The sequence below is a fragment of the Brienomyrus brachyistius genome, chromosome 22 (genome assembly GCF_023856365.1).
Source record: "Brienomyrus brachyistius isolate T26 chromosome 22, BBRACH_0.4, whole genome shotgun sequence".
Lineage (NCBI taxonomy): Eukaryota > Metazoa > Chordata > Actinopteri > Osteoglossiformes > Mormyridae > Brienomyrus > Brienomyrus brachyistius.
This window is the reverse complement of record NC_064554.1, coordinates 6,177,966-6,194,465: the sequence shown is the minus strand read 5'-3', so window position 1 is coordinate 6,194,465 and position 16,500 is coordinate 6,177,966. Positions and strand designations below refer to the sequence as shown.

General features: G+C 48.0%; 1 protein-coding gene and 2 long non-coding RNA genes across 8 annotated transcripts in view; 2 read left to right on the top strand and 1 right to left on the bottom strand.

Moving 5' to 3' along the window:
- shank1 (SH3 and multiple ankyrin repeat domains 1) overlaps positions 1-16,500 on the bottom strand; it is a 64,872-nt gene that overhangs the window by 20,355 nt on the left and 28,017 nt on the right. For all 5 annotated transcript variants that reach the window (XM_048990361.1, XM_048990363.1, XM_048990364.1 and 2 more), the window contains exons 3-15: positions 12,955-13,158; positions 12,210-12,281; positions 12,001-12,109; positions 10,349-10,503; positions 9,689-9,856; positions 9,358-9,474; positions 8,483-8,560; positions 8,290-8,356; positions 7,999-8,168; positions 7,784-7,908; positions 7,519-7,667; positions 6,770-6,880; positions 6,582-6,657 (exon numbers count right to left, since the gene is read on the bottom strand). In XM_048990361.1, coding sequence (XP_048846318.1) covers positions 6,582-6,657; positions 6,770-6,880; positions 7,519-7,667; positions 7,784-7,908; positions 7,999-8,168; positions 8,290-8,356; positions 8,483-8,560; positions 9,358-9,474; positions 9,689-9,856; positions 10,349-10,503; positions 12,001-12,109; positions 12,210-12,281; positions 12,955-13,158 — 1,601 coding nt within the window. The remainder of the gene's footprint in view (positions 1-6,581; positions 6,658-6,769; positions 6,881-7,518; positions 7,668-7,783; positions 7,909-7,998; positions 8,169-8,289; positions 8,357-8,482; positions 8,561-9,357; positions 9,475-9,688; positions 9,857-10,348; positions 10,504-12,000; positions 12,110-12,209; positions 12,282-12,954; positions 13,159-16,500) is intronic.
- LOC125717451 (uncharacterized) lies at positions 1,557-4,992 on the top strand. Of its 2 annotated transcripts, none has more exons than XR_007384542.1 (3): positions 1,557-3,828; positions 4,011-4,090; positions 4,211-4,992. It is a non-coding gene; the product is annotated as an uncharacterized LOC125717451 (long non-coding RNA). The 2 variants fall into 2 exon arrangements; XR_007384541.1 differs by having other exon boundaries at positions 1,557-3,868.
- On the top strand, positions 6,652-8,107 carry LOC125717452 (uncharacterized). Its single transcript, XR_007384543.1, has 3 exons — positions 6,652-6,939; positions 7,570-7,698; positions 7,993-8,107. It is a non-coding gene; the product is annotated as an uncharacterized LOC125717452 (long non-coding RNA).

Below are 16,500 nucleotides of genomic sequence, written 5' to 3'. Positions count from 1 at the left end.
ACAGTTCCATGGTGTCACGCAGTGGCAATAGACTAACAGAGCCTGATACTGTGGCAGACAGATGGTGCTCAGAAAGCCTCGGTGGCCCAGAGCCCTCAGGAGCACATTCTCCTGCAGCTCTCAGCCATCCTCACTGTGTTCCTGATCTGTAGCTGTGTTCTGCTCCACTGTATACCAGCCCACCTCATTCAGCAAGGTAGTAACCCAAACCAAGACCTATGGAAAATACAAAGTGAAGAGCAACAGGAGGCTGGCTGCAGGCACAGAGATGAAGAGATGTCGCTGCCCCCTGCAGGTACAGAGACAAGGGGACACTGCTGCCCCCTGCAGGCACAGTGACAGAGGGATGCTGCTGCCCCCTGCAGGAACAGTGAAAGGGGGACACCGCTGCCCCCTGCAGGCACAGTGACAGAGGGATGCTGCTGCCCCCTGCAGGCACAGTGACAGAGGGATGCTGCTGCCCCCTGCAGGAACAGTGAAAGGGGGACACCGCTGCCCCCTGCAGGCACAGTGACAGAGGGATGCTGCTGCCCCCTGCAGGAACAGAGACTTCGGGTTGCCACTGCCCCTCACAGGAACAGAGATGATGGGACTCCGCTACCTCCCGAAGACACATAGACAAGGAAACTCCCCTGCTCCCTACAGACACAGAGACAAGGGGACACCACTACTCCCCACAGATATAGAGATTAGGGGACGCCACTGCCTCACGCAGCAACAGTGAATAGGGGGACACCGCTGCCCCCGGCAGGCACAGTGATGGGGGAACACTGCCCTAGGCAAGCACAGTTACGGGGAGACAGCAGAGTAGGATGAGCTGGTCAGAGGCAGGATTCCACTCTCTACCACTCTCATTCTCCCACTATATCTGCCACCTCTCTCACTTTCTCTGCCACATCTCTCACTATTTCACCCACATCTCTCACGTTTTTCATTCTCTGCTACATCTCACACTCTCCCTGCCACATCCCACACTGGCTCAGCTATACCTCTCATTTCCTCCAGCACGTCTCTTACTCTCTAAGTTTAGTCTCATACTCACTCCTCCAGATATCACTCCCCTTGCCACATTTCTCATTCTCTCTGTCCCCATCTCCCATTCCACCACATCTCTCATTTTCTCTGCTGCCACATCTCCAACTCTCTCCACCGCATCTTCCAGTTTCGCCACGTCTCCCACTCTCCGTGCCACATCTCACACTATTTCGCTCACATCTCTCACTCTCTCCGCCACATCTCCCACAACATTTGCCGCATCTGCTACATCTCACACTTTATTTGCCACATCTCTCACTCTCTCTTCATCTCTCACATCTTCCAGCCTCTCAGCTCTATCACTGAAGTTTACCATTTTTCTCGTTGTCCCTAACTCTTACTTAGTGTGAGTGATTCTGTTCTGTCACCTTGTCACCATGCTCCCATTTCCCTCTCCTCACCCACCCCCCCCCCCCACATTGATCACCCATGTACACGCACGCACGCGCATACAGATACACACACATCACAGCCCCCCCCCCCCCTTTCTCACACACAGTATATAAACAAGGCTGAACGCATGAATGAAAGTGCAAGCAAAAAAGGACAGGGAGAGAGAGACACTCATACTGGCACTGACAGCAAGTGAGAGAGAGCAGCAAATAGCACTCACATCATCTCTGGCTACGCTCCTTCTTCTCTCTGTTTTCTTCTGGCCGTTTTCCCTCTATCCATCTCTATCACTCTCTCTCTCTCTCTTTCTCTCTCTGTTGTGTTGCTTCAGTGTGTATTGCTGTTCCTGCTGCCACACTTTCTTTCTCTGTCCCTTCCTCTCTGTCCCTTCCTCTCTGTCACTCTCTCTCTCTCTCTCTCACTGCATGTTATGCTATACTGCTGTGAATTTAGTATAAGTGTGTGATCGTGCAAGGGAGCGAGAAAGAGAGAGAGAGGTGGTAGATAGCAGGATGAAAAGAGGCACAGGGGTTATGGAGAGAGGGAGAGGGAAAGGGAAAAGATGGAGAGAGGAGGAGAAAGGGAAAGAAGGAGAGAGAGAGGGAGAGATAGATAGAGAAAGAGAGAGAGATGGCCTCTATTGCACATTATTCATGCACAGAGCTTAGAGAAAGCATGCTCCCTGGCCCAGGGTAAGAGGTGCTCACCTAAAACACCCAGAAAGGCTGCCTCACCTGGAGTCAGTGCACATTTATGCTACATCCACATCATGCTCAGAAGATAGGAGCACAAGAGAAAGTCCAGGCCCTGATGCTGTTGCTAGTGTCATTGTTTACCTACATTTTCATATTATGCTTCCTTTTTGGAAATCTGATCAACAATCTTTCTTGTTTTGCTAAAAATCTTAAGATTCTAAGAGAATGCAGGTATCTGGCAGACTGATTAAGAACTGAAGTCCAAAAAATCTGAGTGAATGTTAAGACCGAAGCTTGAGCATCGGAGCATTTTAATTTTGATGAGATGATGAAACTTAAAGAACTGAAGACCACAAAAGACCAAAAGGGAACCGTGATGAGGAACATGGACTTGGATGAAGTATGTATGAACCACGAAGAGAGATACAAACATGGATGAGGTATGTATGAAGGATGAAGAGGGACACAAACTCAGATGAGGCATGCACGAAGCGTGAAGAGGGACACTGACTCGGATGAGGTATGTATGAAGCATAAAGAGGAACACGAATGAGGTATGTATGAAGTGTGAAGAGGGACACGGAATCGGATGAGGTATGTATGAAGCATGAAGAGGGACATGGACGCGGATGAGGTATGTATGAAGCGTGAAGAGGGACGCGGATGAGGTATGTATGAAGCGTGAAGAGGGACATGGACTCGGACGAGGTATGTTTGAAGCATATAGAGGGACATGGACGAGGTATTTTATGAAGCATAAAGAGGGACGCGGATGAGGTATGTATGAAGCGTGAAGAGGGACGTGGATGAGGTACGTATGAAGCGTGAAGAGGGACATGGACGCGGAAGAAGTATATATGAAGCGTGAAAAGGGACACGGACTCGCATGAGGTATGTATGAAGCGTGAAGAGGGACTTGGATGAGGTACGTATGAAGCGTGAAGAGGGACATGGACGCGGAAGAAGTATATATGAAGCGTGAAAAGGGACACGGACTCGCATGAGGTATGTATGAAGCGTGAAGAGGGACTTGGATGAGGTATATATGAAGCGTGAAAAGGGACACGGACTCGCATGAGGTATGTATGAAGCGTGAAGAGGGACTTGGATGAGGTACGTATGAAGCGTGAAGAGGGACATGGACGCGGAAGAAGTATATATGAAGCGTGAAAAGGGACACGGACTCGCATGAGGTATGTATGAAGCGTGAAGAGGGACTTGGATGAGGTATGTATGAAGCGTGAAGAGGGACGCGGATGAGGTATGTATGAAGCGTGAAGAGGGACGCGGATGAGGTATGTATGAAGCGTGAAGAGGGACGCGGATGAGGTATGTATGAAGCGTGAAGAGGGACGTGGATGAGGTATGTATGAAGCCTGAAGAGGGACGCGGATGAGGTATGTATGAAGCGTGAAGAGGGATGCGGACGCGGAAGAAGTATATATGAAGCGTGAAGAGGGACACGGAATCGGATGAGGTATGTATGAAGCCAGAAGAGGGACGCGGATGAGGTATGTATGAAGCGTGAAGAAGGACACGGACGCAGAAGAGGTATATATGAAGCGTGAAGAGGGACACAGACTCTGATGAGGTATGTATGAAGCGTGAAGAGGGACATGGACGCGGATGAGGTATGTATGAAGCGTGTAGAGGGACTCGGATGAGGTATGTATGAAGCATGAAGAGGGACACGGACGCGGATGAGGTATGTATGAAGCATGAAGAGGGACACGGACGCGGATGAGGTATGTATGAAGCGTGAAGAGGGACACGGACGCGGATGAGGTATGTATGAAGCGTGAAGAGGGACTCGGATGAGGTATGTATGAAGCATGAAGAGGGACTCGGATGAGGTATGTATGAAGCATGAAGAGGGACTCGGATGAGGTATATATGAAGCGTGAAGAGGGACACGGACGCGGATGAGGTATGTATGAAGCGTGAAGAGGGACATGGACGCGGATGAGGTATGTATGAAGCGTGAAGAGGGACACGGACGTGGATGAGGTATGTATGAAGCGTGAAGAGGGACATGGACACGGATGAGGTATATATGAAGCATGAAGAGGGACACGGACGCGGATGAGGTATATATGAAGCGTGAAGAGGGACGCGGACGTGGATGAGGTATGTATGAAGCGTGAAAAGGGACACGGACACGGATGAGGTATATATGAAGCATGAAGAGGGACACGGACGCGGATGAGGTATATATGAAGCGTGAAGAGGGACACGGACGTGGATGAGGTATGTATGAAGCGTGAAGAGGGACATGGACACGGATGAGGTATATATGAAGCATGAAGAGGGACGCGGACGTGGATGAGGTATATATGAAGCATGAAGAGGGACACGGACGCGGATGAGGTATATATGAAGCGTGAAGAGGGACATGGACGCGGATGAGGTATGTATGAAGCGTGAAGAGGGACACGGACGCGGAAGAGGTATGTATGAAGCGTGAACAGGGACTCGGATGAGGTATGTATGAAGCGTGAAGAGGGACATGGACGTGGATGAGGTATGTATGAAGCGTGAAGAGGGACATGGATGCGGATGAGGTATGTATGAAGCGTGAAGAGGGACATGGACGCGAATGAGGTATATATGAAGCGTGAAGAGGGACGCGGACGTGAATGAGGTATATATGAAGCATGAAGAGGGACACGGACGCGGATGAGGTATATATGAAGCGTGAAGAGGGACATGGACGCGGATGAGGTATGTATGAAGCGTGAAGAGGGACACGGACGCGGAAGAGGTATGTATGAAGCGTGAACAGGGACTCGGATGAGGTATGTATGAAGCGTGAAGAGGGACATGGACGTGGATGAGGTATGTATGAAGCGTGAAGAGGGACATGGATGTGGATGAGGTATGTATGAAGCGTGAAGAGGGACATGGACGCGAATGAGGTATGTATGAAGCGTGAAGAGGGACACGGACGTGGATGAGGTATGTATGAAGCGTGAACAGGGACTCGGATGAGGTATGTATGAAGCGTGAACAGGGACTCGGATGAGGTATGTATGAAGCGTGAAGAGGGACATGGACGCGGATGAGGTATGTATGAAGCGTGAAGAGGGACATGGACGCGGATGAGGTATATATGAAGCGTGAACAGGGACTCGGATGAGGTATGTATGAAGCGTGAACAGGGACTCGGATGAGGTATATATGAAGCGTGAAGAGGGACACGGACGCAGATGAGGTATGTATGAAGCGTGAAGAGGGACACGGACGCGGATGAGGTATATATGAAGCGTGAAGAGGGACACAGTTATATGATCCTTTCCCCAAATCCTTTTCACATTGCCCACTCTCCTGACTCCCCCCAAGTGCCCTTCACCATCTGACCTCCAATCTGAGGATACAGATGGATACACCACAGGGGACAGAGGGTGACAGAGAGAAAATTAAAACGAGGGAAGCGCAGAAACTTGGGGGCGGGGAGAGCAGTAGGGCCAGAAAAGATAAATAAAGATAGCTGCATAGAGTAAGAGGATTTTCAGGAGAAGAAAAGGGTGTAAGTGGTGGGAAATGGGGGGAAGTGCAGAAGGAGCCAATGCTGGGTGAGACTGGGGGCTGCAGGAGAAGCACAGAGCCGCCGCACACATTACTCATTATGTGTATTAAATATGTCAGATTGCACAGTTAGACCATGGTACAGGAAGTATAGTGCAAAGAGCAGACAGGCAGCTGAACCAATCATGAATAAACAGACAAGAGTTTGAGTAACTACAGTGAACAGACATTGCCTTCCCAGGCACCCAATACCGGTGCTTAGCTGTGAAATCTATGGTATCAAAAAGCTCATTCTATACACTTTCTCAATAGAATCTCAACAGGGTATGCAGTGGGTGTTATTAATTATTACTCTGCGTTACTAGATGTGTCGCTGATTATTTTACTCCGTGATATTGGAAGTGTTATTGATATTACTGTGATACTAGATGTGTTGTTGATTATATTGCTCTTTGTTACTGGATGTGTTGGTTGATTATTTTACTCTGTGTTACTCTACGTTGTTGATTATCTTACTCTGTGTTACTGGATGTGTGGCTGGTAACCTTACTCTATGTTACTGGACGTGATGTTGATTATATTACTCTGTGGTACTGAATGTGTTGTTCATTATCTTGCTCTGTGTTACTAGATGTGTTATGGATAATTTCAAGATCATGGTACTGTTCCTCCATGAGGAATCACTGCCTCCAGCAACAACCAGTCCAGAGCTGACTGTTAGCAGGTGTCACAAGTGTGAAAATCACACCAAGCAGGACCGCCAACCTGGAGCCTCTGTTGGCCACAGTGAATCACATTTCTGTGGGTCGCTGTTGATGCCATTATGGCTGAGCAGCGATGTAACTTACCCATCACAAGCCACACCCACCCAGCACAGGCCACACCTACCACGCACAGGCCACACCCACCCAAAAACCCCACTTCCCTTCTTACCTCGGGGCCTCAAAGCTGTCGTATGATCCCACAGTATAGTGGCGAAACAGGCGCTTGGCCTTATCACTGCGGCTCTCTGTAACAAACAGGCACAGGGACGTCAGAGCAGACAGACAGTAACGAACCTGCATGTTGTACACAGTAGAGGCACATGAGGAAGGTGTGTTTCTGGTGGAGACCATGCTCACCTGAGCGGCTGGCCTGGCGTGCTCCTACCTCCTCCACACACTCAGACGGGAACCAGCCAGTCCGGCCCTTCACTGTACCCTCCCAGTATCCCCCCTCACCCACGCTCAGCACTGATAAGGGGGGATGGATCACATGGCAGAACAAGAAACACACAAACAGAATCCCATTGGTGAGTGGATCTGTGATATTTCAGAACCTGAATGGTAAACAGCTGTGAAATTTCAGTTCTGTGATTTTTCAGCCATATAATATTTCAGAACCGCATTGGCGAACAGCTCTGTGATCTATAAGAACTTCACTGGGGAACATTTCTGTAATATTTCAGCTCTATAATCCTTCAGCTCTGTGATATTTCAGAATCTCAGTGGCTATCAGCTCTGTGATATTTAAGCTCTGTGACATCTCACAGAGGGGTGGTGTGTGGCTCAGTAGGTTAGGCCTCTAGGCCTGTGATTGGAAGGTCGCCAGCCTGAATTGAGTCCTCGGCAGAATAGTCACATGTCATTTGGCCCTTTAGTAAGGCCCTTGACCCTCTGAATTGCTCTCTGGACACAGGACAAACAGCTGATCCCATGCTGACACCCCAAAGTTCTCAAATGTGTAATCAGTATATATACACACGTATGTATGTCTCAAAAGAGAGCAAAATGCAAGAAGAAGCATTTTAATGCATAAGTACTTGTGCAAATGTCAAATAAAGCATCACTTCATTTAAAAAATGCTGTGAGCTACAGTATATCGCTTTTACCTTTAACTTTATCTCCCTTGTTAAAGCTTATTTCTCTCTCTCCCTGGGCAGAATATGACCTCGTGGCCACAAAGACCCGTCCTGGGACAGCGCTGTACAGGCGCCTTCGCTGGCTGCCGGAGGTTACCGCACTCCCGGTCGACCCCACCCTTTCCAGAGGGGAGACATACAGACACAGAGGTAAAGCCAATGTCTGGCTGCTTCTGAAGTTTGAGCACCACCAGAGCAGCAGGGTGGGCCACCTGGAGCAAATGTGCCTACTGACCCCGGTCTGCTTCGAATGGAGCGGCTGCGCTCCTCCTTCTCCCCAGAACGGCCTCGGGAGGGGGAGCGAGTGCGGGCCCCCCGAGGGCTGCTTGAGCTCCGGATCGTGCCACTGTGCTTGAGACCCTGATGGGGGTCATTCAAATGATTTTGTATTAAAATCATCTTGGATTAATAAATACAAATGAGCAATAAATGTTTCCTTACTAGACATACCTGCACAGAGACAACGGTGCTGCCCGCTGCACTGGGCACTGCCATCCACTCAGGAACCGTCATGCTGTTATCGCTGTTGGCACGAAGGAAGGGGTGAGGATGTGGAAGCATGAGTGTACGTGTACTTTCCCGCCTCTGGGGGGCATACTTGGGTGACTCAAGAAAGGGCACTGTGAACAAGAGAGAGAAGCATCAGAGATACACAGAAGAAGATACCATAGGGTACAGACACAGCACCTAGAATCAGCACTGACACCCACACACTGTGCTCACTCGGGACATTAGACTCACCTACGTCTGTGTCACGGTGATTTTTAATAATCTCACCCAGTTCAAAGTGACCGGACATCACAGCGACCTAGAAGACAGGCATGCATGTGAAATGTCCATTTGAAGAGGATGCCCCCACTTCTGCATCATTAGCCCTCCTTTATCAACTACATTGCCAACTAGCTGTATTTCATGTCATCAGAAACGCAGTTACCTGGAAGGGGGTTTGTCCATTGTTGTTTTTTGCATCCTTATTGGCGCCCCTGTATAGAAGAATGCGGGCACAGCTCTCCTAATGGGGCCAGAATGGTGTCAATCAGTACATCAGTTTGATGTTTGAAGCTGCTTTTAAATATGTCTGTGCTGAATTAAATTTTATAACACCTGTGTGGTACTAATGGTTGACTATTTAATTAACAAAAACAGCATGAAGAATGAAAACACAGGCATGGTTCATAAGCAGACACACGCATCCCAGATATGTAGACACACCTCTCATTGACATGAGGACACACCCATCACAGCCATGAGGACACACCCATCACAGCCATGAGGACACACCCATCATAGCCATGAGGACACACCCCTCATTGACATGAGGACACACCCATCACAGATAGACGGACACACCCTCATTGCCATGAGGACACACCCATCATAGCCATGAGGACACACCCCTCATTGACATGAGGACACACTCATCACAGCCAAAAGGACACACCCATCACAGCCATGAGGACATGCCCCTCACTGCCATGAGAACACACCTCTCATTGACATGACACACCCCTCATTGACAGGAGGACACACCCATCACAGACATAAGGACATGCCCATCACAGCCAAAAGGACACACCCAACATGAGGACACACCCCTCATTGACATGAGGACACACCCTTGACACATCATGACACTTGTCTAGACCCCAACCATTGTTGAAAAGGCTAATGCTTAAAATTAATTTCATTTTAAAATGTAAAATTTTACATCAGACAACTGCCTATGTAAATAAATGACAAGTCACTGGAAAAATGTGTGTGTAATAGGGCTATTTGGTCTATCATGTACTATGCATCAGGCCTTGTTACCTTGTTATATAATGCACAGATATGCAGGGCAGTGTTTCCAGAGGCATTCTGGGAAGTGGAGTCAGCACCATAAAACAGGAGATGCTCCAAGTGTTGGGAATGACCATTTTGGCAAGCCTGGATAAAATTGTGAGGAAATTGTGAGGAGTGGGAGAAAGACTTTAAAATGTTATCATACTCAGGTCAATGACTAACAGCCTGTGATAATTACATGCACATTAAATGTACCTGCCATTTGCCCCTTCATTACCACAAACAGAGAAAAGCAGATCCCCATGCTACACTAGCAGGCAGATTCTGTCCACCAGGGGGCAGCGGCACCAGGGGTTACCTGGTGAGTCTCATCCCAGCCATTCTCATCCCTCACTCCCAGCTTCGCTCTGTGATAAAGCAGAGTTTCACAGCAGGAGGTGTCGCCCCCAGTGAGCACGGAGTGGTACAGCGGGGTCAGGCCCCTGCGATCTTTGTAGTCTGGAGAGGCTCCCAGAGACAGGAGGGCCTGGAAGGGAAAAGAGTCTCTGACTCAGATGTAAAAAAATCATACAAATCAGTCAATGAAGCACAGAAATCAGTGTCACTGTGAAGGTGTTGAGATCAGAGACACTGTGAAAGTATTGAGATCAGAGTCACTGTGAAGTTGTTGAGATCAGAGACACTATGAAAGTGCTGAGATTAAAGTTATTTTGAAGGTGTAAAGGGACGTCACTGGGAAGGAGTAAAACACGAGTTGTTATGGCATAGGACACCATGAGTGTAGTAAGGATATCTCTGAGGCTCAGCAGCCAGTCTGGGTGAAACCATCTAAGTTCAGAAGCGTCCATTTCACCTTGTAGCAACACAACTGCCTCTCATTTCATTTCATGAGATCAGCAACAGAAGCCTCAATGGGAGTGACATGCTGTTAATGCCAGCCTTTGTGTTATAAGACCAGTTCTTTAAAAAGTTCAGCCAGTAGGGTGTAATAATAGAGTAGGGAAACTTGAGCAGTTACCAACAATGCGATGTGGTTGTGGGCTCGCACAGCCTTGTGCAAGGGGGTGAGTCCATCTTTAGCCCGGAAATCAATGTGTGCTCCCCCCAAAATGAGGACACGAATGCCTTCTCCAAAGCCATGTTCAGACTGAACAGCCAGGGTTAGGGGGGTCTCTGTTGGTGAGGGAGAGACACCAAGTTAAGGCACATTCAGCTACACAATACAGTAAAAGCATCTGGCAGTACAGTGAGCACTAATGGATAGCTGAGCTTCATGAAGAACGGAATGTTACTCATGAAAAACACTGAATTCTAACACATTTCTCACACATTTTCATACGCATATACTAATGACTATTGTACTGTTATTTTAAGTCAAATATTGAATACAACTTAAGAGGTCACCAGTGAATCAGTGGCGGAACAAGTGGAAAGATCACAAAGTGGGCCGGTCCATTGGCAAGCCCGGGAACAGACATATTATGCTTACATTTTCAGTTTAGTGTAAATTATTAATAGAATAATGTTATTATTTATTATCATGATTATTTACTTATTTATTCATTTATTTTGAATTGAGCTGGTTATTTATGCACTTCTGTTACTTAAATGCCTGATATGAACGTTTTAACTGTACTAAAAAAAACAGATAGGTGTTAAGCTTTAATTTGATAGAATGTGCATTTTGAGCACCCCACTGTGGTCAGACGAGGCAGTGCGATGTCCATGGGGAACCCAGAAGGAGCAGGCAGGGTGCATCTGAAATCGAAAACTTGCACAGTATGTACTGAATTTCATTAGAAACCTACTACTTGACTGTTAATAGGGTATTCAGACTATTTTTGACGGGGCCCCACTAGAGCTGATATATTTGTCCTAATCCCTCCCCCACACACAGACACAGACACAGACGCACAAAACAATATTCCAGATATGCGTCATCATAATTTCTGTCTCTGCTCATTTTAGGTGTTGCCTACTCCTCCAAGTATGTCACTATTAACTCAGCAACTTTCCCACTGTAAACTTTCATTACATTACTAGTCATAACAGTTCACGCATTTTCGCACATTTAAATTATTTTCATTTGTTGACGTTATATAAACCACATACACACACACATTGTTTCTCCCCCTTCTCCCCTCACCTGTGCTCCCTGTGCAATTCCTTCACGCCTCACCAGGATGGAGAGCCCTACTATTTGAATGCCCCTGTAGTACATACTGTATGTATGCTTGAGAACAGTATGCATGCACTTGGTCAAATTGCAATCGCCACAATGCGTATTGCTTGACCCGGATATTTACCAGTGATGTAGCTTGACCCCCACATTAAGTAAAAAACTATTATCAACATAAAAAATACATATTTGAGGCAACTTATGTAACTGGGCTTTGTTTGCGCCAGCACTTCCCCATCTTCACAGAAATTTCTGAGCAAGTGATGTACTTCACTGCTCCAGTGGCCTTGTGGGATAGCATAGCGCCCATCGGTTACACACTTTGGAATTTCGTGCAGCATGTCATCACTTCACATACTACATTTTGCCTACTACATAGCAAGCAAGTATGTGCTTTCAGACACACACACAAACTTTACACGGAGCCATAGTTGGTATTCAGAAGACTGAAGATTAATAAAACAAACGGCAATTGGTTATGTGAGGCTCACCTCCACTGTCCGAGTCGTGGTAGTTTGGGTCAAGCCCCTTATCCAGGAACTTGGCCATTTTTTCCACGGCTCCACTTTGGATGTAATCCATGAATTTCTTCAGACTGGCCTGTGGTGGGCATGGTAAAGGAGAGCCAGGTTGTTCATTCACGGATTACAGAACGGATGTAATGAAACAGCAGAGCTCTGCGACTGACTGCCACGCTCACCTTAGTGTGCAGTTTCGCCAACTGTTTTTCATCCAGATTCGTCTGCTTGTACACCCTGGTTTTATAGCGAAACTGAAAGGAGAAGCAGAAATTGTACCATTTTCATCCATCATCCACATATCTCCCATAACCACTTACCAAGCATGGTGTAATGGGGGGACCGGAGTCTGTCCCAGGAACTACAGACAATTTAGAGACACGAGTTCAATTAATGTCACCTGTTTGGACTGCAAGAGGAGACCAGAGTATTGGGAGAATACACACACACACACACACACGCACACACATATACACAGATGAGAGGTATAGCCCAATCATCCAGACATATAGTGCCATCCATCAATTTTCAGTAATCATTTGTCCAATTAATGCTGCAGGGGTCCAGAGCCTATCCTGGAAGCTATGGCAACGCTGGGGTACCAAACCATTTCAAGGCACATACACACAGCATTCACATACACTCACGGGCAATTTGGTAACTCCAAATCACCTTAGCATGTCTTGGGGTGGGAAATCGGGAGTACCCGGAGGAAACCCCATGACGACAGAGTGAGAACATGCAAACTCCGTACACTGAGCCATGGTAGGAACTGGAGCCCCTGGTCCCAGAGGTGTGAGGCAACAGTGCCAACAACTGTGCCCTTATTTCAAATTAAATAAAATTAAGATACATGGTCTTTAAACACTCAAAATTGATAAATTATGAAGTATTATTATAGACTGCTAGCTGTCAGCAGAGTCATACCTCCAAATAGGGCACCCCCTTCTCAAAGGATTGTGGGTATTCGCGCAGCAGCCGCTCCTCCTCCAGGAACTTGGCGTCGTGGCCGTCAGTGGCGGGTTGGAAGAGGCCATAGTTGAGCACGTCCCGCAGTGACTCAGTGAGCGAGCAGAGCACCTGCTGCTTGGCCCTCCACACGGTAGCATCAGGGTTAAAGCGCAGGCACTTCTGTGCTCCACAGGGTCGAGACACAAGGCCACAGAGTAAGAGGTGCAGACACAACAACAGACACTAGGGGGAGCTGTTGCAATTTTAATGAAGGAAAAAGAGAAACACTCGGCAAAGGCAACTGAATTAAAGGGGAGGTCTCCACAGAAATAGCGGAAAAGGGGGATATTAAAGGGGAAGTCCATCATAAAATGATATTATAAGTTGATTTTGTGCCATGCCAGATTATTTGTTACATTTCCAAATCTAGGCATTGCACCCTTTCGAGTGAGTGTGATTTCTCTGCCTGTGGGCACCCCCTGTACCTACTGCTCTTTGAGCCTCGTGCTGGCGTCTATCCTTCATATGGGGGATGCATAACCAGACACTGCATACTGCATGAAACTGCCAGCTTATTACAACTAAATAATTTAAGGTTCTAGGGGGTAGAAAATAAGACATGTGCGAAGAGGAATTCCATTCACTGTGACTGGCTTATGTGAGCCTCCCTGAAGGCGGGGTCACCGAGACGCGAGACATGAACATGCCTATGATGGATCCTTTGGCATCTCAGTGTTGTGCTGAGATCCTCTTACCATAAAAGAACCACCTCATCGGGGGGTGCGGGGGGGGGGGTGACAGAAGATGAACATAGTTGGGGGGGGGGGGGGCGAGACATACACTGGAGTGAGGGGGTCACACACAGCAGAAGGGGGTTACACACCAAAAGGGGACAGTAACAAAAGGTGAACACACACAGTAGGAAGGGGTCACATGCCAGAGGGGTGGGGGATCATACAAAAACAGAGGGGATTACATACACAGCTGGGGGGGCAGTCACACACAGCAGGGGTGGGGGGGGCACATACTGGAGGGGGTCACACACAGCAGCAGGGGGTCACGCACATGAGAAGTGAGGGTTCGCACGTAAGGCGGGGAAGGGGGGGGAGGGTCGCCACACACTGAAGGGAGGTCACACACTGGGGGGGGGGGGTCACAAAATAACAGAGGGGATTACACACAGAGTGGGGGGGGCACATACTGGGGGGGGGATGTCACACTGAAGGGAGATCACACAATGAGGGGGGGTGTCATACACTGGGGGTCACATATTGGCCACGCCCTCTTTTAACAGAATACGCACAGAATTGCTTCCATGCCTTTACTTTTATGTACAGCCATCACTGTTGCTATGGCAACCAGTTCATTAGTGGAGCAAGCTGCTAGTTGCCATAGAAATGGTTTGCTTGTCCCTGGGAGGCAGGGCACTATGGGGAGGTGTGTGTGTATGTGTGTGTGTGTGTGTGTGTCTATGTATGTCTGTGAGTGTGTTCATATGTAATGTGGAAGCATTCCCCAAAAATCAGACATGGAGAGGAAGTGGGCAGGGGGTGGAGAGGAGAGAAAGATGAGATCCAGGGATGCATGTGCTTGCATGAAGGAAATGTAGAGACACACAGAGTTAAGTGGGTGAGAACTGCAAATGGAAAACAGCATAATTACCATTCGAAGATGATAAAACAAAAGAACTAATTGTTCATTTTTAATGACTGTAATTTTGAATTAGGTAAAATGGGATCCCATCGTAGCATGTAAGGCAACTGCTGTGGATGCATTTCCAGCTGAGCGATGTAGAGGGCGGTGGAGCAAAAGCTTGAACTTGGCATGTGGTTGTTTATGGTGTGGAATCTCAGTGTCACTGCCGGAGTACCACAGGGCTCAGCATTAGGCCCACTATCTTTCACACTGTGCACTGGATCTGCCTGCTTTCCCCTGCTGCTTTATGTCTGATGTGGCATCTCAGTTAGGAGCTGAATAATATTCATTACTCCTGCTAAATCTGCTCATAAAGGACCTATGCACATGTGCATTTGAGGAGTTCTGTTTTACATGTGTTACTGTGTATGTGAGTGTTTGAGCGTCACTGTGTATATCTGTGTATGTATTGGTGATTCTGTGTGTGTGACTGTATATGTGTTTGTATAAGTGTGTATATAAGTATGTATATGTGTGTGTGACTATATATGTGTGTATATTTGTGTGACTGTATACGTGTGTGACGCTATACATGTGACTATATATATATATATATATATATATATATATATATATATACATGTGTGTATATGAGTAGGTGAGAGTACATATGTGTTATTTGTGTGTGTAACAATATATGTGTGTACATACGTGTGTGTGACTGCATATGTGTATGTGTCAGTGACTGTATATGTGTATATGACTATATATTCCATTTTAGCAGTAGACGCTTCTCCCCTCAGCTCATAACATTTATGTTCCTTGTACCACCTTTGTCTCCCTGATCTCATTAAAATACAATTAACAAGCAATTAGCATTTATTGAGGGCGAATTAGCCGACATGTAGAACAGGCTGAATGCGTTGGGACTAGTGGGGGGAGGGGATGGGGGGGAGGAGGGGAGGCCGGGGGTGGGAGGGGGAAAGAGAGTCGGTAAGATGGGCTGAAACCACATTAGCTTGCTTACTTTCCTGTGACCTTGTTACCAACCCCACACCACAAAAAAATCTGATAGCTACATGGAGAAAAATGTGCTTGTGAATTATGGGCACATATCAGACACTGACTCACATATTAATAATAAATCAGAGAATGAGAGTGAGGAGCAGAAACCCTGCAGGCACTGCAGGCGTTATGGCCACTGCTCATGGGCTGGTAGTCACTGTGGAGCAGGACACTGCTCATGGACCGGGTGTCTCTGTGGAGCAGGACGCTGCTCACAGGCCACTGCTCACAGACGCGGCGCAGGACGCTGCTCACAGGCTACTGCTCACAGACGCGGCGCAGGACGCTGCTCACAGGCCACTGCTCACAGACGCGGCGCAGGACGCTGCTCACAGGCCACTGCTCACAGACGCGGCACAGGACGCTGCTCACAGGCCACTGCTCACAGACGCGGCGCAGGACGCTGCTCACAGGACATTGCTCACACACCCGGCGTGTCTCTGGTGCAGGACACTGGGCACAGAACACTGCTCACAGACCAGGTGTCTTTGCGGTGCAGGAGCCTTGGTTAAAGGACGCTGCTCATGGAACAGGTAACTTTGTAAAGCAGAATGTTAGTTACAGGATGCTGCTCACCAACCGGGTGTGTGTGTGCAGTGCTGGACACTGCTCACGGACTAGGCATCTCTATGCTGCAGGGCACCAGTCATAGGACACTGCTCACGGACTAGGCATCTCTATGCTGCAGGGCACCAGTCAGAGGACACTGCTCACGGACTAGGCGTCTCTATGCTGCAGGGCACCAGTCACAGGACACTGCTCACGGACTAGGTATCTCTATGCTGCAGGGCACCAGTCACAGGACACTGCTCACGGACTAGG